Raw genomic sequence first — 23,691 nt, forward strand, 5'->3', positions numbered from 1 at the left:
CTGTACGATGTATTTACACCCATCTCTGTTTGAGGGATTCCAAGAAAATTTAAATTCCCCAGTGGGTTGTTTTCCCCCAAATCCAGGATGTGAAGGCAAAAGAGGGCTGTTTCTTTTCTTCACCACATCAGGAGGGAGAGCACTTAGCTGAGTATATACTATGTGCCCAGCCAGGAACTAGAGTCTCTATATTAATGATCTCACATCTCTCAGCGAGCTTATGAGGTAGATGGGACTATCTCCATTTTAGAGAGTAGGAAGCTGAGATGCACGGGGGTTCATTAACTTTTTAAAGGGACCTAAAACCCATAAAGGTAGCTAAAAACCAGCTTGAGCTGGAAACCTTTAGAAAATGTATAAGCTCTTCTCTGCCCAGTGGTGAGGTAAATTCCACTGGGAGGTTCTGGGGGATGGCCTCTCACTGCCTTCCAATGCCCAATCTAATTTTATCTAATCTAATAGAGTTTTATGGCCCTCATTCTAACCTCAGGACACACTCAAAATTTCCTTTCCTTTCATGCATTCAAATTGAATACATGTGGGAAGCAAGAAGTATTTCTATTTTAACAAAGTCCAATGTTCAGAGGTATTGTATTTGCTGTTATTTTTCTTCTGCCCCACCCTCCTCAATCCCAGCATATTATTCCAGGCCAATAGATTTTGAAATCACCGTGTTAGCATCCAGCCCACCAGTGGAGACTTCCAAAGGACAGGCCATGAATCAAAGTCATGGCTGTTCTTTATTTAAGGAATGCTTGGAATGAAGTTGACTATTTCATTCCTGGGTGGTCAAGGGCTTAAGCCAAAGGCTCAACAGCCCCAGGTGGTGGGGAGAAAGAAGCCAGGTAAGTCTTGCCCTTCTGACCTCACTCAGGTATCTCTCTCCCACCTCTTAGCAGATGTCTGAACCTAACTTGACCGGAGGTTGGGCATTTGTTTGAGCCCAAGATTCTTCTCTAACCGCAAAAAGCTGCTGCTTTAGCTGCTTCTCGATCCTTCTTTGTTTGGACAAAAAGCATTTAATCAGAAGACTTCACACTTGAAAGGAAATTATAAATCATGCACCTTCTCTAATCCCTGTGTTCTACCTTTGCTTCCCTTTCTCGTTCAATAAACATGTAAACATAAACATAGAGACACACATAAACACACATATGGTCAAATCCGTTCTACTTGTATAAAGGTATTTCTTGTCTAAAGGTATCTTTGTTCTAAAACAAAATGTGGTGGCTGATCAAGACCAACAGGCTACAGAAATCTCTCTCTGAGCCCATTTTAGAGTGAACATTTCCAGGAGAAAAGAATGAATTACACAAATAAATATGGAGCACAAATATTTAAGCCTTCCTTTGGATCAGAACTATGTGAAACATGAAAGAAAATAGATCTATATGAAACAGCTCGTCTACATGAGACCTTCAGATTGGTGTAATTTATGTTGTACTATGAGCTCAATCGCTGGGCTTTGTTCATCTGTTGTCACCCACAGTGCACAGGGAAGTACAGAGTACATGCTCAATAACATTTGCTAAAGGAGTAACGTGAGATTGAACTCCTCATTAACAAGCCAAAGAAATGCATTTTTTGGTAAGGAAATTTTATTTTGGTCCTTTGCATGGTGCCAAGCAAGCAAACTTATTTCAACTGAAGAAAAGGCAGTGCTCTAACGACCTCTGGGCCTGCCACACTATGAAGCTATATGATCCTTACAGGTCAAGGAGCCTTGGAAACATTAACAGGCAAGCCTCCTTCTGTAGGCCCTGCTCACAGCCACCTACTTCCCAAGAATTCTGGGTCCACTTCTCCCCTGCCCACTCTCTACAAGTTCCCCTCTCTCTGCTTTGTTTCTTTGGGGGAAAAGGCTCAGATTGCATTCTTATTTACCTAGTATTCCCATTCATTGCCTAGTATTCCTAATCCAGAAGCTTTCATGGTTTCAGAAAACTGCCTTTCTCAGATCAGTCTACTTCATGGACTTTTTTTGCGAGGGATGCTAATAGGTATACAAACAAAGAAAGAGTTCTGCGATTACAGGAAACATGGAATTACCCAGCTGCAGTTTAGACAGGTGTCTTCATTGTAGGGCTTCTCGCAGCCTTTAATACGCTAGCATGCATGTGAATTCCCCAGAGAAAGAATACAGTAGGTAATGTTTTCAAAAAACAGCACAAAGAATTTTGCCGTCTTTAGGAACATGGCCAGGGCTGGCGTTCCATTGCACACTTTGGGAAACACTAGTCTAAATAGCATTCTACCAAGTGTCAGGCTGTCTCTCAGACTCTGACCCAGAGCTTCCACATATAGACACATGTGGGTCTATAATATAATAACTGGGGCAGGTATTTGAAACATTTAGAACCAAGAGTTTAAAGGGATAGCAGCCGTTGAATATATGAGGCATTGGAATGAGAATTACAAGACTGAAACATTAGACCTTACTGGACCTCACTTGTAGGAAGAAACAGGGCAATGGCTGAATGTTTCCATTGCTGCAGAGAGAAATATTTAGCAGAAGATTGGACTGTCCGGTTGAACTGTCTGTAAAGTTGGGCAGGTCACCTCACTTCCCCAGACTGTACCACCAGATGTAGCTTATCCATTATCTGTTGGCTGCTTTATCCCCTTTATTTCTATTTTCCCACACTGTGATATGAGGCCATTGCCTTCTTTAGCTAAGACTAAGTGCAGCTGCCACAACCTTGCGTTTTTTTCATGATTTAGTAATAGCTCTGCTTTCTTTCTCTCTGTCTGGCTTTTCTGTTTTTTGCCGTCTCAGTAACATTTGGGGCAGAGTGGTCAGGGGGCTGGTGAGGCTCTGTTTTGTTCCACGGCAGCCCTTAGAGACCACCTCCCTGGCTGAGGTATGTGGAAACCTTGGGAGCTGGGAGGCATTTAGCTCAGCTCTCAGCGGGTGATGTCCGCATGCTACCCACCCTGCCCTAGATCCTCTCTGTGGATGGCTACTAGCTGAGGACACCTCTCTCACTCAGGAAAACCTTTCTCTCTGGGACTGTCCCCAGGGTTGGCCAGAGAACTGTCACAATCCTAATCACCCCCACGCTGTTCCCTCTCACTTTCTGGGAAGAAACATTCCATTTCAATCCCCTCCCAAGAAAAGTGCGTGGTTGGGCAGCCCAGCTTCTCATTAACGCTCTGCCCCCTCGCGGCTGGCTTTGTTCTAGTTTTCAATTCTGAGCTAATCGCCCATTACTGTGAAGCATGCATAAACAGGAACTTCATTAGGAAAGAAAGAAACTTAAGACTACCCACATCCAGCTGCTCACCTGACCCCTTGAGCTTTTCTCCTTCTGTGTCTGGAATGCTCTTTCTCACCCTTTCCGTTTATCTCACGGCTGACCTGTCAGGGCATGACTGGGGTGCCACCTTCTCTGGGAAGCCTTCCCACCCCTGCTGCCAGGGCTGGTTATTCCCTCTTATACAGTCCACTCAGGCATCTGTTATTTTTACAGAGCACTTGCCAATGAGCATAAGCTTTTCCCTGTGTTTCCCATACACCCCCCCTCATTCAACACCTGTTGGTTGTGATTTTTGTCTTGGTTACTTCCTCCTGAAGTATGTGTCGTGTTTCGGAGTTGTCTGTACAGATTATTGTACATACATGTAAAGGCAGAGATGTGACTTCAGAACAAGAATACATAGAGACAGTAAACAGAGACGTAGGGGCATCTACACGTGAACATATACACGCAAACAGGCAGGTGAAGACTCAGAGGTTTGGTGCTTTTCGGGTGCATCTCATGTTGGATTTGCTGGCCCAGGAGTCTGATAAGAACCCTGGTTTGTTTTTTCTGCACAATTTAAAAAGAAAAAAAAAAAAAAGGTCATCAACAGGAAAAGATCCTCTCCACTCACCACATTGGCACATTTTGTAGATGTATATAAGTTTTCCTTCTGCAAGCCCCTTCCAGACCTGGTTCTTGCTCGTTGGTATTTGTGCATTTACAGGAGACAAACCCCCACCCAATCTCTGGGTGTGAACATGGAGCAAGAGAGGGTAAAGGGTTAACATTACCTATATGACAGTCCACGATACTGAGTGGTGACATCAGCAAGGTCATCTGGTTTGGAGCCAATTCCATTGCCAGCCTTTGAAAACATACCAAAATCCCCAGGAAAATCAGCAAGTCAAAGAAAAAAGAGGCTGTGAATATGCACTACATCTGCAGATGGTTCCCAGCACACTCATCAGTGATGTGAGCAGATCGCTAGATGGGGCGTCAGAGGACTCTTACTCTGCAAATTGCAGCTGCCTCCTTACTACACTGAGGTCATGCCATGCCTCTCTCACAGGGGGTTTTTAATGACCAAATTGGATCAGAATTGTAAAAACAGTTTGGAAGACTCTAAAGTGCTTTACAAATGTGAGACACTGTTATAGCATTACTCAGCGCTTTATAAGCAATGAAAGAGCTCATAGATTTGAGTGGACTGCAGTGGGCCGATTGCTCCTAACGTCACATTTCTCCTCTTCCCCTCTGGGACATTCTGCAAGGCAACCTCATGGCCTTGGAAGTGCTGCCAGGAAGTGGTCCTCTGGGTTGGTAAAATGGCCTTATTTCTCAGAACTTAGGAGCAGAGCTGTAGCCACAATGCTACAGCTTCACTGATTTCTGTGCAAATGCCAAGAGGAAAGAGACGGGAGGGTCTGAGTTGCTTGTAAAGCATCATCCAAAGGGAAAAGAGCACCCGCACAGGTAGGTGTAGAATATTTTTTGAGTCCAAATGACATATTTTTGCAATTGTTAAAAAAGTGTTATTAGGTGTTCAAAACCTCCACTATCTGAGATAATTCAGTTCAATCCTAAAAGAGGTTTTCCTTTGCACACTTGAGTGAGAAAGTGGCTGCAAAACAAACCTTTGCCGTGTTCTCGGATTGATAGAACCAGGAGAGAGTGGTGGGATAATGCAGTGGTCAAAAGTGCAGGCCCTGGGTTAGGAGGACTGGGACCTGGAACTGACACAGCCACCCCCACCCCACACAGGGCCCAAGAGTCCTTACAGTTAGAGAATCCCCCAGAGCAGCTACAACTCGGATATCTGCAGGTCTCAGGGCGTGCACTGGAGAGACAAGTGGACACACTTGAGTCTGTGGTAAGGAAGTGGAGTCAGAGTCTGGTGCTTCTTGCTTTAAGCAAGACCAGAAACACCAGCTGCACATACATTTGGGCCACACAGGACTGAGTGTCCATGGTGCCCTGCAGGCAGAGGGTATATGAAGACAGATTCTCCCCATAAGAGAAACAATAAAGGAATCCTGCAATTATGGGGAGGGAGAGGTGCTGAGAGAAAGGGAGAAGGAAAGGGGATGGATGGATGGATGGATGGATGGATGGATGGATGGATGGATGGATGGATGTTAGAGAAGGCATAGTGGGATCCCAGCAGTCATGTGGGATATCAGCTATGACCTGAGTGCACAACCAGACGGGCACTGCACCATCTGACATGAGGCTCAGAGCCTCATGCACAGCTCATTTAGAGCTGGGTTCTGGATTTCCACCAAGAATCTGAGAAATACTTATGTTGGGCCATTCTGTGCCCCCAAGTGTTTTCTGAAGACTCCAGGGAACTTTCCAGCCCTGCAGGTGGGAGTGATTGCAGAGCCTGGGGCCCCATGACTACCGCAGAGCTGTTCCCTCTTGGGATCCCCTCAGCACCCCACTCCCCCACCTCTGGGCCTCAGTGAGGTCACACCACAGGGCTGGGTCACTGAACGGGGAGCTCACATGGCTCCTCTACTTGTGTTCCCTTTATGGGGCTGAATTGAGAAGACACAGTCCCTGGCCTGGCCACCTTGGGGCCTGATGGGTAAGACATCACTACAGGGTGGAGAGAGACAAATCAGGGACTTATTCCAGGCGACCACCCAGACAGGAAGCAAGCACTGGCCATAACTGTTTCATTTAGTTACATGCAAAAAGCACTCATTGGTCTCTGAGTGCTTGTGGAGAGGTCCTGGGTCCTGGTGTGTCACAGGGGGCTTACCTGAGGTGGGCGGTGAGGTAGAAGGGGCTCTGTCCTTACACAGCAGCTGGCTCCCATGACCCTAAAGATATAGAATGAATCTCAGGGGTGAAAGGGACCAGAGAGGCTGGCTGGGCATCAGACTCACCCAGACAGCTTAAACAAATACAGACTCCTGCAGCTCTCCCTTACCCCCTTCCCACCGGGGAGAAGCCTAGAAGGGCATTTGAAGAAGGCTGCCTAGGTGATTCTGGACATCAGCCAGCCTGGGATCTGCTAACCTAGTTTGGACCCTTCCACCATCCAATTGGGACGTCAACAAAACGACCCCACCCCACCCCATCCCTGCTTCTACAGCAGCTTTATGAGGAGGATAGGCTCTTCACTTCTGTCTTTGATGAGGCTATGAGTTGACTTGCTGGCCCCCCATCTGGGCTGTTATTGATGGAGCTTACTCCACCCCATCTGAGGTGTAGGTGGATGGACTTTATAAAAGACTATGAACGCTTTGTTCTCACCCACCCTCTTGGGCCAGTTCCAGCCCTGGGGCCGCTGCCCACTGCATTGGCTAGTGAGTGGAAAGAAAGCAACATGCAAATACCTGCACACCGTTCTTGTAGGTGTTCAGAAACGGCCAGTCCTGTGAGAAGAGGGGTGTGAGCAACCCGTGAGATTTCGACTTGCTTGCAGCACTGCTCTGTGCTTGCCCGCCCTCAAGAAGTGCTGACCTCGGCATAAACACTTCCAACACCTTTGCCCTCCTGGCTCTACACGGCAAGCCTCTCCCTGCCAGGCTGACCCTGTGCGATCCCTCCCACGATGTATGGGGGCCTTCTCTGCAACCCCAACTTAACCTGAACCCGCATGAACAATGCAGCAGCTCCCAGGAATGACGGTGCTTGTTCACCTTCCATCCGGCGGCTGGGGTGGCTGTGTCACCTCTCTTTCTCAACCCTGCCCCCTCCCAACACAGCACCACTTTCTGCTAATATAAGCCCATGTCCCTACTCCCTAGGCCCCCTTGCCACCCCATGCTACTCGTACCCTGCAGCCGCCTGGGCTCCTTCCTGTCCAGATAAGAAAAGACAGGTGCTTTGAGGTCCTGCCCCATGTAAGCCTCCACGCAGTGGGACCTCACTGGGAATACAGAGGAGTTCACAGAGGTGGGGGAGCAGCTGCAGAGGTCCAAGAATCTTTCTGACAAATTGTGAGTGAACACGGGGATCTTGATCTGCTTTGCCTTCCTGGTGAATGTCTGCTTTTCTAACTCCAGCTTCCCAATGTTCTCCCCCACGCCCACCTCCATCCTAGTAGATATTATTCTAGGGCTCAGTTCCTTGCTCTTCCTATCCTACAAGGGAGACAGTGGCTACATGGAGATGGGGTGTCCTTGTGTCCCATCCTGTCCCCAGCCTTCAAAATGAGAGCTGGATGGTGCTGCCAAGTTCTTCCTTCTGGCTAGAAAGAGCTGCGTGTGGCCCAGACTTGTGCTAGAGCTCACAGTGACGTAAGAGACAGAGGAGTGCTCTAAGGCCTCCCTGCCACCAGGGGCTGTCACCCAACACGGAACAACCAGATGGGACATTGTGGACGGTTAACTGGAGTCTGGAATGAGTGGATAGGTAAACAGAGCTGGGGTTGAGGGTGAGGCCCTGGTATTCCAGGCTTTTTAAAAGGCTGGAAAAGGTGCTTTGGATGGAATAATGACAAGGATGTGCTTTTCACTCTACCTGGTTTGGACATGTGATATTGATCCTGCTTTCAAAATTATGCTGTGTTGTCTTCTGGCCAACAGGTTCCAGCTAAACCAAGAAGCAAGAAGATGGGGTATGAGATAGAGTGGCAAGCATGGAAAGGTCGAGGCTGGAGAAGAGAGGGAGGGACAAAGGGAACGGATTTATTAGCATTGCTGTGCTGAGACTCACACAGCCGGAGTGGCGGGCCTCTGATGTCCAACAGAAGCTTTCCAGAGTCTTTTTCTTATTAGAGGGAGAATAATTTTTCCTACTTCAGTCATCTTACCATATTGTTCCAGAGGGCACTGGCTGCGTGGGCATGAGCCTTCCTGCTGAAGTGGAAACAGTCAGGAGCGAAGAAAGAGCTGTCAGGCAACCCCTCCTGGTCACAGGGCAGACAAGAGGGGCCAAGTTATGAGGCGTGGGGTAACCCAGATGGCACTCAGAAACAGCTGGACACTCTCTAGCCCCCCTCCCCCCCCCCACCATTTATCCATGATGTTTGCTTTCTTTACCAAGGTCTTTGGCATTGTCACTTTCTCAAAGAATGGCTGCACGACCACTGTAAAATCTTCCCTCGTGTCATATCGCCCCTTCTCCACCAGCTGGTGAGTCAGCTCCTGCAGGAGGCAAAGGGGACAGCCATCAGGGGCCTCTCTGCATCTGCTCGGTCTTTGGGTGACCTCTTACTCTGCCTTAGAATTTAACAGTCTGGCCTTTGAGTGAAATCAACCTGCAGCAAAATCTCAACTGATCGGGAGCCAGCTAGTCACTTTTTAGAGCAACCTTTATTTCAACCCCTGCCTCCAACCTCTGCTGCAATTGCACATATTTGACCTAGGCTATGGGGGGGAAAAAGGGAAAGGAAGAAGAAACCTAAGTCCATCGGCTTGATCCTCCCTTCAAAGCTTCTGGATGAAGACTGGGGGAGGGGGTATGTGTTTGATTAAATGACTTGTTTGGATAATCCTTACATTTACTTTATTTCTGTCCTACATTTGTTCAGAAAAATAAAAGGTGAATCAACGACATGTAATGCCTATTTATATTGTTTGTGCGTGGTGTGTGTGTGTGTGTGTGTGTGTGTGTGTGTGCACGAGCATGCGTGCTCCTGTGCCTTCACACTCCTTTGAGACTCTCAGATCTGTCTAGGAGGGTAATAGGGCTGTTACTCTCATAACTTCCACTTGGGATCAGTTCCAGGAGGACCAATTACCCCAGTTTTGGCTCTCACTTCTACCAGATTCTGCTATCTCACTGCTTGCCAGGTTTTTACCATTTCAGGGCCAAAATCCTGGCTAGAGAGGGAAGTCAGGCTTGCATACCTGAGGACATTAGTGTGGTCACTTCAGAAGACACAATGAACTTCCTTTTCCCAGAGTCAGCCAGAAAGAGCCTCTGTCCTAGGGATGCCTTACCTCTGACTTCCTAGGGCAGTCTCCTCGTTACAGGAAGGGCCTTGAGTAAGGTGCAATACCACTAACTAGCTGTGTGATTTTCAGCAAGATGCTGTCCCTCTCTGGACCTCTATTTCCTCATCTGTAAACGGAAGATGTTTAGCAAGGACTAAATCCCTTACTTCCGTTCCAATGCTACTGGTTACTCTAGGGACCAGTCACAGTGGCTCACAGTGGATCACAGTGGCACCATGTACCGCTTGAAAAATGAAAGAGTGTCTAGGATCCCTGGCACTTGGTGGTACTAATAGCAGTGATTATCTCCAGGGAGATTGATGGGAACCATAGCCTCTGCAGGAAGTAGGGAATGAGAGGATTCTGAGAGGGGTTATGATGGGCTCACGTGGCTGAGCTGTTTCTCCAGGACGTGAAGTTAGGGTCTCAGGGGTCAGTAACCAAGAGCAGACCTGGGAATAGCTGACCAACTTAGAAAGGTTGGTGAAGGTAATTTTGGTGAATAGTTCTCTTTTTTGTCTAGCTAGCCTCTGAACCCACTTCCTACATTTAAAAAAACCCCACTGTATGAAGAACAACCTGCCTCTCACTGTAGAAGGTGAGAAAGGCAAATGCTGGCTCTCCTAATGCCCCTCACAGCTAGGGTATGGGCACGTGCCCAAGGGTCCCCAGTCAATGCTTCCGCCTGCAGATCAGGGTTGGAAGCTAGTGACAGAAAGATGGAGGGACAGCACACACTCCATTCTGCTGAGGGTGGCAGCTGTGTCCGGTTCCTAGAAGCAGCAGGGAAAGTGGTGTTCATGATGTCTCCATTGGACTCATTCTTTGTCCTGATTTTGATTCCTATGGCTTGGCCCCTAGAATTCCGCAACTCTGGTGGCTTGACCTCTGACCCTAGCTTTCTAGCTTTTCCAGATATTCTAAGCTTTTGTTGCTTGCACACAAAAAGCCCACCTGGGACAGGTGTGCTCTCATGGTCATAACCTCATCTGCCTTCTCTCTCTTGTGTGGGCCATGGAGACATAGATATCTGCTCACGGCAGAAAGAAGTACAACTGGGGAGTTGGGTGATGACATCTGAGGATGATAAATAGGGGTCCATTCTCCTGAGCCCTGATACCCCTGGCAGGTATGGCTGCCCCTAAGAGTCTTCAGGGGAGTGGTTCCGCTCCAAGAAGTGCTTGGGCTTGAAGGATGGGTCCACCCTGGAGCTGTTTGCAGCCCACTCTAGAAGGGCTGGAAGCCTACCACTGTCCTCTTGACTGGACAATTATTTGGGGGGAAACTCAAGATGGAGTCCAGGGAGTCAGCTGCTCTGGTCAAAGATCTGAAGGAGATAGGCCTTAAATGAACAACCCACAGAATGTGTGGAGAGTGCATGCTGACTTTCTTTCTCCCCATGCTCCCCAGTAACACCTATTCCCCTGGGAGGGGAGGGCAGAGGCAATGCATGTTATCTCATGGAATCGTCCAGACTCCCTTGGGTGGAAAAGGTTTCCCACCCAGGAGTTGGAAACTTATGCACATTCCCCATGGACAGCTGGAAATATTTGTTTTTGTGTAAGGCCAGGAACTGAGATGTGATGAAGCATCTTTAGGAGCTTGGCTCTATAGCTTGATTCAAATAAATGGAACCACAGTCCCTGCTGCCTCACAGTGTATCTTTAAATCTATAAACTGGTCAGTGGTAACCTCACACCCAGTCAGGGTCAAAATAATGTAAGTACGTGCTCATACTCCACGCAGAGCAACAAAGACACTCAGCAATTCCTGAGCAGCTCAGAACCCTTTCCCGGCTCACCTGATACTTCTTATTCACTTCGATGAGGGAGGCAAGTTCTGTTGAGTTATCATCAAACTTCAGGACACAGGGACACAGATTCCTGCAGGCCAAACAGAAGAAATGTCTCACCCCACAAAATCATCGTCTAGTGCGTGACAGAGATAGTGGCTTGAGAATCAAAATATGTTTAACTTGGAAGCATCAGGAGTCTGTGCTAATGGGGGCCCTGGCTGGCTACCCTGTTAACTGTACCAGATGAAGCTGAAGAATATTTCCCAGGCCTGGATCTGCTCATGAAAATGAAACAGTCACTTCTTCTGACATCTGCGGGAGTGACTTGTAGATACTGAGTGACCTTATGACTGCCTGAGGACAATGCAGTATAGATAAGGCACACCTCCTTTTAAATAATAATAGTGACAACAATGATAATAATGGTTAACACATATCGAATACTTACTGTGCCAAGAGTTTTATGGGCATTAACCTATTTAATCCTCATTAGCTATTCTAGAAGTTGTATTATCATTATCCCCATTTTATAGATGAGAAAACTGAGGCTCGGTGTGGTTAAGTGCTTCCTCAAAGTCACACGGATGCTAAGTGTAGGAGCCAGGACTTGAACTCGTCTGCCTGGTCTGAACTTGAGCTCGTAATTTCTAGTTCAACTGCTTCTGCACAGTCTGTAGCTCTGATCTGGCTGGCCATCTTGCAAATCTCGGCTTTTGGTGCAGGGGGATGAGGTGATTATAGCACGGATGGCTCAGTGTAGACTTGGCACTACCAAGGAAAGCAGTAACACTGAGACAGAACAGCAGAGAGAGAGGCAGAGAGAGCAGAGCACTGGAGAGGCGGCAGGACAAGGTGAACTTGAGCCTGCTTAACCCAGCCAGCGACTCGGCCATTTCAGTACTGAGAATGGACCTGGCAAACGCCTACTCTGAACCTCTTGATTTAATTGTCTAAAATCTACAGTGATCAGTGGTAAGAGACATCTGGGGGAGCTTCTCTGAAACCAAACGAATACACTGAACCCCGTGTGGCCCAGTGACTGGAAAAAGTGGGAGCCAGGGGATGAGTCAGCAGCTCAAAATAGCGTGCCTGACACCACCAGCTGCATTAATGGGCGTGTGTCATCCAGCAGCCATCCTCCTGCTCACAGCATCCTCAGGCCTCCCGAGGGGACCTGAGCAGTCTGGACCCCCAGGGGAGGTTTGGCATGGATCTTCAGGGGAGCAGCCAAGATACCCCTTAATTTCCAAGAGCAAATCTGGTCCTTGTGAATTATTCATTCAGCCATTCAGCAAGCAGCAGCTGAGCCCCTATGCTGTGCTAGCAGTGACTCAGACACAGAGTTCAGGACTGTGGAGGAAAGGCACATGAATAATCATCATGTGATGTGTTCAGGATTATGGTGTGTGGGGGCGGTACAGAGCTGGGGGCGGGGTGGGGGGGAGATGGGGCAATGGGCATCGCCGCCATGACCTGGGCTAATGGTCCAGAGGGGGCCTTGTAGGAAGCAACCGAGTGAGAAATGTTCCCGTTTGGGTTAGAAGAACATCTTTTTCCTGAGGGTATGGAAAAATGTAATACTAGAGAGGGAGCAGCCATCTTTCTTTGGCTCTGGAGACTGGGGATGAAGAAGGCCTCGCAGGGGCCTTCCCAGGACCAGGGCTCTCTGTTCTCCGGGGAAGACACTGTTCTCTAAACCCTGCTGAACTGATACGTCCACCCTCTCCTCTAGCAAATGACGATAGCCCTACATTTGTGAAGGGGTGCCCAGCCTGAAGCCCCCATACCCAGCCATGGCTCCTTCTGTCCTGGAGAGGGGCTCCTGGGACACGAAGCTCCGGACACACTTAGAAGTAGGCCCTCGCAGTGGCCAGTGAGCCTGGCCCACACAGGCCCACTCCATTCTTCGTGTTTGACTCTTCCCTCCCTGGAGGAGTGAAAGGAGTCCTGAACTGACACGATAACAGAAGCGTGGCTGGGTTGTAAAAGCATACTCCAAGGGTAGCTGAGGCCCGTACTGGGGTCACAGAAGTCTCCCCCATTAGGCCTTCTCAGGTTAGAAAACGGGGTGGTCTCAGCACTCCTTAAACTTCTGCCCTTCTAACCACGGTCCCTTTCTGCTAAGGGTCCTACGGCCCTTTCAGGAACAGGGGGAGAAGCTTCCATCTTACCTGAGGATCAGCCTTGGGCAGCTGACTTTCTTTTCGAGGTACAGCTCCCTCAGTTTGATGATCTCCAGCACCTTCACCAGGTTTACAAACGCCCGAGGGACCTGAGCAAAGGCAAGGTCAGTTCCCGAGAGGATCGAGGCTGGGCTGTCCCTCCTGCTGCATGTCAGGTCTCTGGCCTTCCAGCTGGTCCCACCCACTCCCTTCATCCCTGCCGTTCCCGCCCCCCTACTTCCCATCCGCACCTATGTGTTCAGGCTGCCGAGACCAGGACTGACAGCATGGTCAGTGCTGGTCTCCAGGTAAAGGGGACCTGGCAGGGAGGCCTCAGCCAAAACCAGAGCCACCTCCAGGCCATCTGAGGCCCAAGGAGAAGGACTGTGGTTGAGCTGCTTGTAGGCCATGTGACCCAGCCTCTGTACCTCAGCATGGAGGATGTCCAGGGCCTTCCGAATGTTGTCTGTGAAGTTCTGGGGAGAATAGTGAACCTGCAGGAAGAGGAAATGTCAAACACCATTCAGCATCCAATCTCTCTGCAGACCAGGGCCACCCCTCTCTTGGGTCCCCTCTTTCTTGTATTTCAGCCAGAATGGACAACACTGAAACGTAGGTTTGCCTTGGGGCCTCCAGCCTGCAAACCAACCCCATGGTCCTTGGGCTTGTCATAGCTGTGACCCCTTTCTTCTACATAGGGAACGCCCTTTCTTCTGCATGGAGCTACAGAAAGCTCTGGAATCCACTTCCTGTTAGCGAGATGCAGGGCCTTAGCAAAGGCGCTTCACATATCTGGGCCCCTCTAAAATGAGGTGTGGGAGCAGAGGGCCTGCAGCTTGAACATCCCCTGGTCCTATGGTGTGATCTCTTCTGCTGGGATCCTCCAGTGCCGGGGGACCCACAGCCCAGTCAAATCACTTAAGGAGTAATGGAGGGGAAGAGGGTCCTGTGAAACCTGTCTCCCAAGCATAAACATTTTAATGGTTATTTCTCTCGATTTTGATACTTGTGGTTCTTAAACTTTTTATAAAGCTATGGAACCCTTTCTCTGAATGAACTCTAACCAAGAGCCCTGCTCTACTAAATCGATTAAAGTTGCAGGGAAGTGGGGGAGAGCCCATGAGCCCACCTCCCCACCCATCCTCGCAGCCCCAGAACTCCACTGTGGGCCCTTCACATAACAGCTTGAAAACCCCAGACTCTGGTGACTTTGATGCCAGGAAAGGAGGCTGTGAAGGTTCTGGGGGGCAGGGTTGCCCCTCAGGGCAGGTGCTCCGAGGCCACTTCCTAGACTTTGCTCTGCTGGTCCCCTTTCTGCCTGACAACCACCCTCAACTTCAAATCCCAGTTGGAAGGTCTCTGGCTCTATGTAAACCTGTGACACCCTTTCCCCCGCCAACTTCCCATGACAATTCTGACTTCAGACCTCTGTGTGCATCACTAGAAGCACATCGTGATGTTTTCCTCATCGTGTTATGAATTATCTGTCTCCCTCTCCTGACATTACGAGTTCCTTGAAGACAGAACCTTTGTTTTGTTTCACTTGTCAGCTTAGCTCCCAGTACAGTGCCTGGCATATACTACATGCCCAGTGAATGATACTAGAAATAAAAAATGTTCTGTTTATCATAAAACACTGTAAACAAAATTAAGTGGAAAATAACAAATAGGCAACATATTTGACAACAGGTTAGTATACTTAATACAGGGTATTTTTTGTTTTTATAAATCAATAATAAAAAGATAAATACCTTAACAGAAAATGGCCAATAGGCATAAAGTAGAATTTATCAACAGGAGAAATTCAAATGAGCATTAAACAAGGGAAATAAAAGTTTGTTCCCGCCTAATAAGTAAATAAATGCAAAATTTGAAAATAAGATATATTTTTTTCATTTATCAGATTTGCAGCTATTAAATAATATACATTGCCACTTGGAAAGTGGGGAAATAGGCATAGTTGGTACAAACATTCTGGGAAAAATTTAGCAATATGTATAAAAGTGTGCAGTCACCAAAAAATAAGATGGATGGATATGTGTTAAATTAATATAGCACAATGTTAATAACTGTAAAATCTAGGTGGTGGGCATACGGGCATTTACTACGCGTCTTTTTATTTCAGAATATTTGGAAATTTTCATAATAAAACATTGGGAGAAGTATACATATCTTTTTGCTTAAAAAGCTTACTACTTAGAATATATACCAGGAAACAATTATGGATCTACATAAAGATGGATGTTTACCCTGGTGTTATTTATAATAGGCATAATTAGAAGTAATGTAAGCTAAGTACTCAATAGTGGGGAATGGTTATGTAAATTATGGCCAACCTATATTATGGGCTACTATACAGTCATTAAGAATTATTGTACAGAAAAATAAATATTGACATAGGAATAGCTTCCCAATGTGTTGGTACTGAAAAAAAGCAGGTTACCAAACAATATTTTCAGGATGATATACTATTTCTAGAAAATCATAAAGCAATTTCTCTATATTCACAGAAAATGCTAGAGACATTTACCAAAATGTTAACAATGGCACTTCTGGATGTTGTAATTACGTTACAGAGGATTTTTTTCCCCTGTGTACTTTGCTATGTTTCCTGTGTATATTGCTTGTATAATAATAATTAAAAAAAACACCAAACTATTATTTTTAAAGTCATCTGAATTGTGCAGAATGGGTGCATGTATGCTCAGTTTAGGCAGAAGTCACAGGAGGTAGATTTGGGCTTAACACAAAGAAACGCCACAAAACAATTTGCACCTACTCATAATACTAACTAGGACTACCTTGCAAATTAAAGAGCTGCCCGTTACTGTAAATGTTCGACAACTGAATTCTGTGGAAGGCATTCCTGCTGTGGGTGGGAGACTGGTCATTATGGCTTGTGGCTTTCTTCCGGTTCAGAGAATCTGGGGTTCCAGGAAGAAGCACTGCATCCACAGGGCAGCAGCCTGGCTCTTGGATTTCCCATCAGCCCAGAATGACTACTAGGCTCTGAACCTGGCCTACATGCATGCATTAGGAAATCAGCTTTCCCATAGAAGTAACAGCATAAAGATAGAGATGGTGAGGCAGTTGACTATTGGAGAAAGGAGCTGACTTAGAATGATGTATGAGGATGGGCCAGATTTTTTGAGAACATTGGAATGTGATCTGGGTTTCTAGAATGATGTGATCAGGCTCCCTTGATAGGAAACCTAATCAGGATGAATCTTGCAATCAGTTCCGCTTGTCCTGCTGAATCTCTCCCTGGAGGTGAATGCCCTCTCGGTCTCAAAGTTAATCCCAGGCTGGATCCATGCCAGACCAGCAGCCCCAAGTCCCAACCCAGCTACACTGCTCCAGGACCTGGGGTGGAAATCCTTCCAGGAGGGCGTTTTGAGTTAAGGGCCTGGAGACCTACCTGGTCATTGCAGAAATCACAGAGGTCATTGCCTCCTATAAACATGGTTATGAGCTTCCAATCTTCCTGAAAATTTATCTTCTGAAATAAATAGGAAACAAACAAGTAAACGCCTTACCCCAGAGTCAAATCAAGGGAAATACAAAGGTCTCAACACTGGCAGAGATGGGTCCTCATACATCATAGGGTTTAGTGGACATTAACATTTTCTGTTCTTTGGTTTTGGGGTCCTGAGGTCATAGGTCGTGGGTCGTAGGTGCTAAGTCATCTGTTGTTTTTTTTTTTAAAAAGGTAGACCCTCTGGACTTCCACGTGGTCCCGTCCTTCCCCCAGAGGTGACCCTCTCTGTCGCCATGGATTTCTCCTGCCCTCTTCCTGTTCTGGGAAATCCTACCTCAAAGTGGTGCCTCCCCCAGACTTACAGTGTCATTCTTCATTAGGCTCACCAGCCTCCTGGCCTGAACAGATAAATCCCTGCGGGCAGACATAGAAAGAGAAGAAGTCACGTGAGGAGCAGGGGCTGTAAAGCTGGGGCTGGGAGGGGACTTAGCAGAGAGAGGAGGAATCAAAATATAGAACAGGAACGCTGGTCTGAAGGCCATACTCCAGTCAGAGCTGCTTCTCCATTCAGTCTCTGCTGGAGGTGAGGGTGGGGGTGGGGTGTCATGGCTGTGCTTTCGGAAGGGCAGGGTACTCCACATACAAGGAGGAGACTGTTAGTGGAATTGTTTTCTGATTGGCCATTTTTTTTTACATACTTTTCTTTCTCTCCCAAGTCAGGCTCATGTGGGGGCAAACAGAAGGCTGCATGTGAGTATTTCATGTCATGCATGGCTTGGCACAAGCCCGTTTCTGCAGGTGCCATGATCTCAGCCTCAAGGGGCCCTCATCCTCAAGGTGACACGGTTGAGTCAGACACACCTGGGTCTGACATTGAGTTACCTCTTGCTAACTGTGGGGATGTGACCTAAGTTCCCAGTCCAAAAAGACTGCAAACGTGGAGATAAATCCCCAATCTTAGAGGGTCATCAGGAGCAGTGAGATGGGCAAAGCAGCCCAATGGAGTAGGAGCCACTGCTGGAGCCAGAGAGCATGGGTTTGAATCCTGGCCCCACCACTGGCCAGCTCTGAGACCTTGTCAATGTATTTAGCCTTGCAAACCCTCAGGTTTTTCCTTTCTAAGACGAGGATGATAAGCATAACTTCATAGAGTTGTTGGGTAGATTAAATAAGGTGCCCATAAAGAACTTAGAACAGCGTATGGTAAGCATTCATATTGCAAATAATCTATTGAATGATTTCTACCATCATCACCACAACCACCATCACCATTATCATCTATAAAGTCCCTGGCACTGTGCCTAGCAGGAAACATCAGTTGTTATCCCCTCTCTCTCTAACTATTAGCTCAATTGGCCTGGTCTTAGTCAAAGTACACTAGGTATCAGCTAACGTAGGTGGGAATTCTGGGTAAGCCACATAACCTCTTTGAGCCTCGGTTTCCTCATCTGTCAATCGGAAGTTATCAGGGTAGCTGCTCTTTCTATAGAGCGGAGTTCGGGGATGATGACTTGACCCCTCTGAGCCTCAGTATCATCATTAAGAAAACATGGGTAACTGACCTTCTGCTCTGTCCATCTCATAGTTACTGTCCGGAACACAAGGAACAATAGACATGAAGGCATTTTGTAACTTGGACACTGCCGTATGTGTATGAGGGTTTATTGCTGGACCTGGGATAAAGCCTGCAGGGCATAGAGCCAACAGGCCATGTGGTGGAATGGAGGCATCTGTTCAGGCCACTTGGCCTCTTTGTGCTTCAGTTTCTCTGTCTGTGATATGGGAATAATAATCTCTAACTCTTCCCTATAAGTCAGGATGTGCTTGGACAAATGGATTACTTGCACAAAAGAGCCCCAAAGGCCTGGCGGGGGGCGGGGGGAGGGGGGAGAAATCCAGGGCCATATGAATCACACTGTTTTGGTTACTTTTATGACCTCAACTAAGATTTCATTCTTGGATGCCTTCCTGACCTAGTTGTGCCTAGAGCCACCTCTCCTCTCATACCACCAGCTGACGTATGCTTGGGGAAAAAAAAGCAAAATTATGGTAATAGTAAAGTAAGCCCAAAATTTTAAGCAGTAAATTGGTAGCCTTTCACCCCTCCCCCACTAAAAGGAAAGCAAAACTACAGGATTCATTCTAAAACCTATCAGGGTTTGAATGATCTCTGCTTTGGATAACGGGTCACCTTTCCTGTCATGAACACATGAGAGTTACTTAGGTGGCTCATAGATTCAGGATAGTGTTGAGAACTGACAGGAGGATGTCAGGAAATCTAGGAACCAAAACACAGGAATCCCTAGGAACTACATAGTAAAGTGAGGTTTGTGATTATTCTGGAAGAAGAATAGGATCAAGAACCAGAAAGGATCTTTCCATTTATTTTTCTTAGATTGGGTGTGGCGTTCACTTATTCTCTGAGCAGGCAGCAAACCCAAAGGATCACTCAAGGCTCCTTGGGGAGAAATGGAGGTGCAGGACCCAGAAAAACCAACCCTGCCCTCGTGAACCTGCCTTTCAGTACCATGGACCATGGCACGGTGGTTCCATTGTTCACTAACAGGTTTCCCAGGTCCTACAACCCTGCTGCACTGCTGTTGGAACAACCATCCTGACCCAACACGTGTGCGCTATTGACAGCTCACCAGGACTTCTGCATTCAACATGGCACCGAGCCTCACGACTGCCCCAGGGGAGGGTTCACACACACACACACACACACACACACACACACACACACACACACACAGAGTGTGTGTGTGTGTGTGTGTGTGTAGCCAGGACTCAGACTCAGGGGACTGATGCTCTTCCCATGACCTAGGAAGGATGCCAAATCTAGAGCCTGAAAAAGCTTCCCGAAAAGCATTTCTGAGGAAGGGAGGGAGAGAGGATATAAAAGATAGAGTCTAACAGAGCAATAAAAAGTGAGACTCAGAGTGAGCCCTCTTAGGGCCGCTGTCTTATGTGGACATGAGATTCATAGATGAGAAAAAGTAATTTGCTTAAAGTATCAGCGTCAACTGTGACTAGTCCCTGGGGTGGAGTGGGGGCTGGGCTAGCAGCTTTCTGTGTCCCACAGCAAGGGAGCCCACCCAGTCCAATCTTTGACCCTCAGACCCCTCCCCTAGACCAAACTCCCCAGCCTTCAGCTATACATCCCAGTCCAGGCCAAGCTCCCGACCAGGTCCCCAGAGGACCTATGCTGTTCACCCGCAAGGCTCCCCTGCTCACTCAGCTCGGTTTCCGGCCACAGCCTGGTTGAAGAAGGCTCCAGGACTGTTTTCTTTCCCGGTGCCAATAGAGAAGCCCGTTAGGGAAGGGTTGAATTCCCGGAGGAGGTCTGGAAACACAAGGAAAAGATGTGCTTAGTAACTACCCCAAAGCAATCCTCAAATTCCTTTAATAAGCACCAGTGGGTGTTCAGGACCAAGCAGAGCCCCCGCCCACAGCCCTTCCCTTTATTATTATTCACTCAACATGGAAAGAAAATGCCCAGCAGGCTGATGCTTAACTGCCTGGGCGGCACACCTAGGTACTTAGTGAATTATTGTTGAATAAATGTGAGTCTGGGCAGGTGCCTCTCTCATGCATTTTTCTTTTTTTCTGAATATATAACAACTTATTGAGATAATTCATGTACCATAAAAAGCGCCAGTTTAAATCATACAGTTCAATAGCTTTAGTACTTTCTTACAGTTGTGCATGCATTACCACAATCAACCTTAGAAACCCCTGAGCAGTCACGCCCTATTCCCCCTCCCCCTACTTTCTCTGTATATAGATTTGCTTATTCTAGACATTTCATATAAATGGAACCACACAATATGTCTTTTGTGGCTGGCTTTCTTTCACTTAGCATCATGTTTTCAACATTCACCCACATTGTCGCGTGTTTCAGGACTTCATTCCTTTTTATTGCCAAATAATATCTCATTGTATGGATAGATCACGTTTCATCTACCCATTCATCAGTTGAAGGACATCTGGATTATTCCCACTTTTTTTTCTATTATGAATAATGTGGCTGTGAACATTTATGTACAAGTTTTGTATGGGTTTTCCCTGGATATATACCTAAGAGTAGAATTGCTGGATAACTTGTTTAACCTTTTGAGGAACTTCCAGGACTTTTCCCAAAGCAGTTGTACCATTTTATGTTCCCTTCAGCAGCGCATGAGGGTTTCAGCTTCTGCACATCTTCACCAATACTTGTTATTATCTGTCGTCTTTTTATTATAACCATTCTACTGGATGTGAAATGGTATCTCATTGTGGTTTGATTTGCATTGATGGTTACTGATTTTGAATATCTTTTCATGTGCTTATTGGCCATTTGTGTATCTTCTTTGGAGAAATGTCCATTCAAATCCTTTGTCCATTATTTTTTTAGTGTGGTAAAATACACAGAACAAAATTTACCAACTTAACTAATTTTAAGTACACAGTTCAGTGGTATTAAATACATGTAATAATGTTTCCTTTGCCCATTTTTCATTGGATTGTGTTTTTATTGTCGACTTAAGGAATTCTTCATATTTCCTAGATACAAGTTTATCAGATAGATAATTTTCAAATATTTTCTCCCACTCTTTGGGTTGTCTCTTTTAGTTTTTGGGGAGTTGTCTGTTTCCTTTGAAGCAAATGTGTTTAATTTTGTCCAATATATCTATTTTTTTCTTTTTGTCACTTGTGCTTTTGGTGTCATATCTAAGAAAGCTTTGTTAACCCAGGGTCATGAGGATTTGGTCCTCTATTTTCTTCTAACAGTTAGTTTTAGCCTTTACATTTAGGTTTACGTTCCATTTTGAGTTAATTTTTGTATCTGGTATGAGGTGGGGGGGGTCCAACTGCATTCTTTGCATGTAGCAGCTATCCAGTTGTCCCAGCACCATTTATTGAAAAAACTATTCTTAGCCCCATTGAATGGTCTTCACACAGGCTAACTGTGTCAGGAAAGTCCACCTGAGGGGTGACGTCGCAATCTTTCGTAAATCATTTTAGTGAGAGGCCTTGAGCCTGCTGATTTCCAATTATGTTATCCACGATAATAACACGGCAATCAGAGAGCCCAGCAAGCTGTTGTGTATGCTGGGCCAGCTCATAGCCACACTCACAAAAGCAACCCAAACCATCTCCTAGCAATAGGGGAGTTTATTTATAGCTCTTGTGTGCAGACCTAGAAATAAAGACGACAGGGGGTACTTGTGACACAGAACAGCACCTACTTAAACAGGATTTGCAAATAGCAAAACACAGATATCAAAAGTGAAGGCCAATCAGTTCTGCCTATGTGGAGACGAAGCATCCCTATCAGCCATGTCTTAGTGATTTAAAGCTCAAACAATTTCTTAGCTTCTAAAGATATATTATAAAGGAATACATGCAAGAAAAGTAAATGAGAATGGGGCCAATAAAATCCTTCTCAGGCAAAATTATTTGCCAGAAGATTTTAAGGGAAAATAATTCAATATGAACATTTATCACAAGTATACTTTAAGAACAAACCCTGGAATGTGTATACACTAAGGAGAATAACAGGTAAGTAAGACAAGATCCTTCAGAGAATATAGTCAGTCTTTAAAAAATCATTCCAAGTAGGTTAAGGAATGATTAACCCCAACTTCAAGCCCCAACTACGGCTGTGTTTGCACAGCCTGAACAACTTCATCTCTTATTGCTGCAATTAACAGCATTTCTAAAGCAACACACAGAAATTCAACGTCTTTCCATGTAACTGTGTCCAATGCTGCCCAAACCGAGATTAATGCCTCTCAAAAAGGTGCTCTGCTCAGAATGACAGGCAAAGCAGAGATGGGTTTCGTTTCCTTCTTTCTTGAATCATTTCTTAATAACGATTTCCACTAAGATTTGGCCTGAGATGTCTTTCCCTCTCTGACTCTCTTCCTTCCTTGGACAAACACAATTTCTCTAAAAACAAACAAACAAAAAAAACACCTCCAGGCTTAAAGTCACTCTCAAGAAGCAGAGCAGGTATACGCCTCGGGGAAGCAGCGCCCCCTGCCGAATACGGCTGTGTTCTGCCACCTGGTTTCCTGCTAAGTCCGCGGCCGCCGCCAGAGGGAGCTGCAGAAACGTAACGTGCAGGGTGGCCGGGAGAGCACGCCCGAAACCCCGCGGGAGTGAGTACTCACTGGCCAGGGTAAGGACGCTGCTGAAGTTGCCATCTCCGCCAACGCTGTGTTGTGGGAACAAAAAATAAAATGAAGGTTGAAAACGCCAGTGACGCCTAAACACTTCAGACACTACCAAGACAGACCCCTCTCCTGAGCTCTCTCCTGGGAGCTTGGAGCCTGCCCTATTTCAGTTAAAAACAACAACAGAAAAACACCCTGAAAAACAAACCAGAATATAGCAACTCCTCTCTCCTCTCCTCACAAACAGGAACATCCACACAAGAAATGGATTTAAATGGTCATGGCTGACTGACTTGGTTGATTTTTTAACTCTGAGCATTATTAACAGTGGGGCAGGGGACCAAGTGGGCTTGCTTCTCCCCTTCTCCCACAGAGAAAGTGACCCATCCTTGCGTGCAGAGGCCAGCCTTGCCCCACAAGCCACTGCAGCTGTGCATTGCTATTATTACTGAAAACACAGCAAAAAGGTTTGCCCTCAGCGTTCTCCTCCTGTTTGGTTTGGGAAAACCCATTTTTAAAGGGCATCTTCTAGAGAGCACCCATCTTCTAAGCCACGTCAAAAATTCCAAGGAAATCAAAGTTGGATGGGTTTCTGAGCATGAAAACATGCAACATTCCGGAGTTTATTGGATTCCCTGCTTTTCCATCGTCCCTTATTCTCTGCCAAGTATGCCTGGGAACATTTAAAAAGTTCTGAAAGTGTTTGGGGTTTAACTCTCTGCAGCATCATGAAGGGAAGTCACCAGGGATTCAACACTCAGGTTCAAGTTGATGCCAGAGAAGCCAGATTCCAGGCTGAGGAAACACCAGACCTGCCCTCTCATGCTTGGCATGAGCCAAGGGTTCAAAGCACAGAGGTCAAGTCCTGATCAGTGCAGATTGTGGCAGCCCGGATTTGATTTCAGCCAGGGCAGGCACAAGCCTGCAGGAAGCAATACACGATGGGGGAACGTGCCAGGTTAGGC

At 46.7% G+C, this 23,691-nt stretch overlaps 1 protein-coding gene across 1 annotated transcript in view; it reads right to left on the minus strand.

Annotated features, from left to right (window-relative positions):
* PLB1 (phospholipase B1) overlaps window positions 1–23,691 on the minus strand; it is a 91,500-nt gene that overhangs the window by 38,512 nt on the left and 29,297 nt on the right. Inside the window, exons 15-28 of the mRNA XM_019658242.1 lie at window positions 22,724–22,767; window positions 19,803–19,911; window positions 16,931–16,982; window positions 16,509–16,589; window positions 13,519–13,584; window positions 13,100–13,200; window positions 10,935–11,016; window positions 8,237–8,341; window positions 8,008–8,103; window positions 7,716–7,787; window positions 6,587–6,625; window positions 6,007–6,067; window positions 5,021–5,079; window positions 4,034–4,107 (exon numbers count right to left, since the gene is read on the minus strand). Of these exons, the coding sequence (XP_019513787.1) occupies window positions 4,034–4,107; window positions 5,021–5,079; window positions 6,007–6,067; window positions 6,587–6,625; window positions 7,716–7,787; window positions 8,008–8,103; window positions 8,237–8,341; window positions 10,935–11,016; window positions 13,100–13,200; window positions 13,519–13,584; window positions 16,509–16,589; window positions 16,931–16,982; window positions 19,803–19,911; window positions 22,724–22,767 (1,041 nt within the window). The remainder of the gene's footprint in view (window positions 1–4,033; window positions 4,108–5,020; window positions 5,080–6,006; window positions 6,068–6,586; window positions 6,626–7,715; window positions 7,788–8,007; window positions 8,104–8,236; window positions 8,342–10,934; window positions 11,017–13,099; window positions 13,201–13,518; window positions 13,585–16,508; window positions 16,590–16,930; window positions 16,983–19,802; window positions 19,912–22,723; window positions 22,768–23,691) is intronic.

This window comes from Hipposideros armiger, unplaced genomic scaffold (assembly GCF_001890085.2).
Source record: "Hipposideros armiger isolate ML-2016 unplaced genomic scaffold, ASM189008v1 scaffold_0, whole genome shotgun sequence".
NCBI classification, from domain to species: Eukaryota; Metazoa; Chordata; class Mammalia; order Chiroptera; family Hipposideridae; genus Hipposideros; species Hipposideros armiger.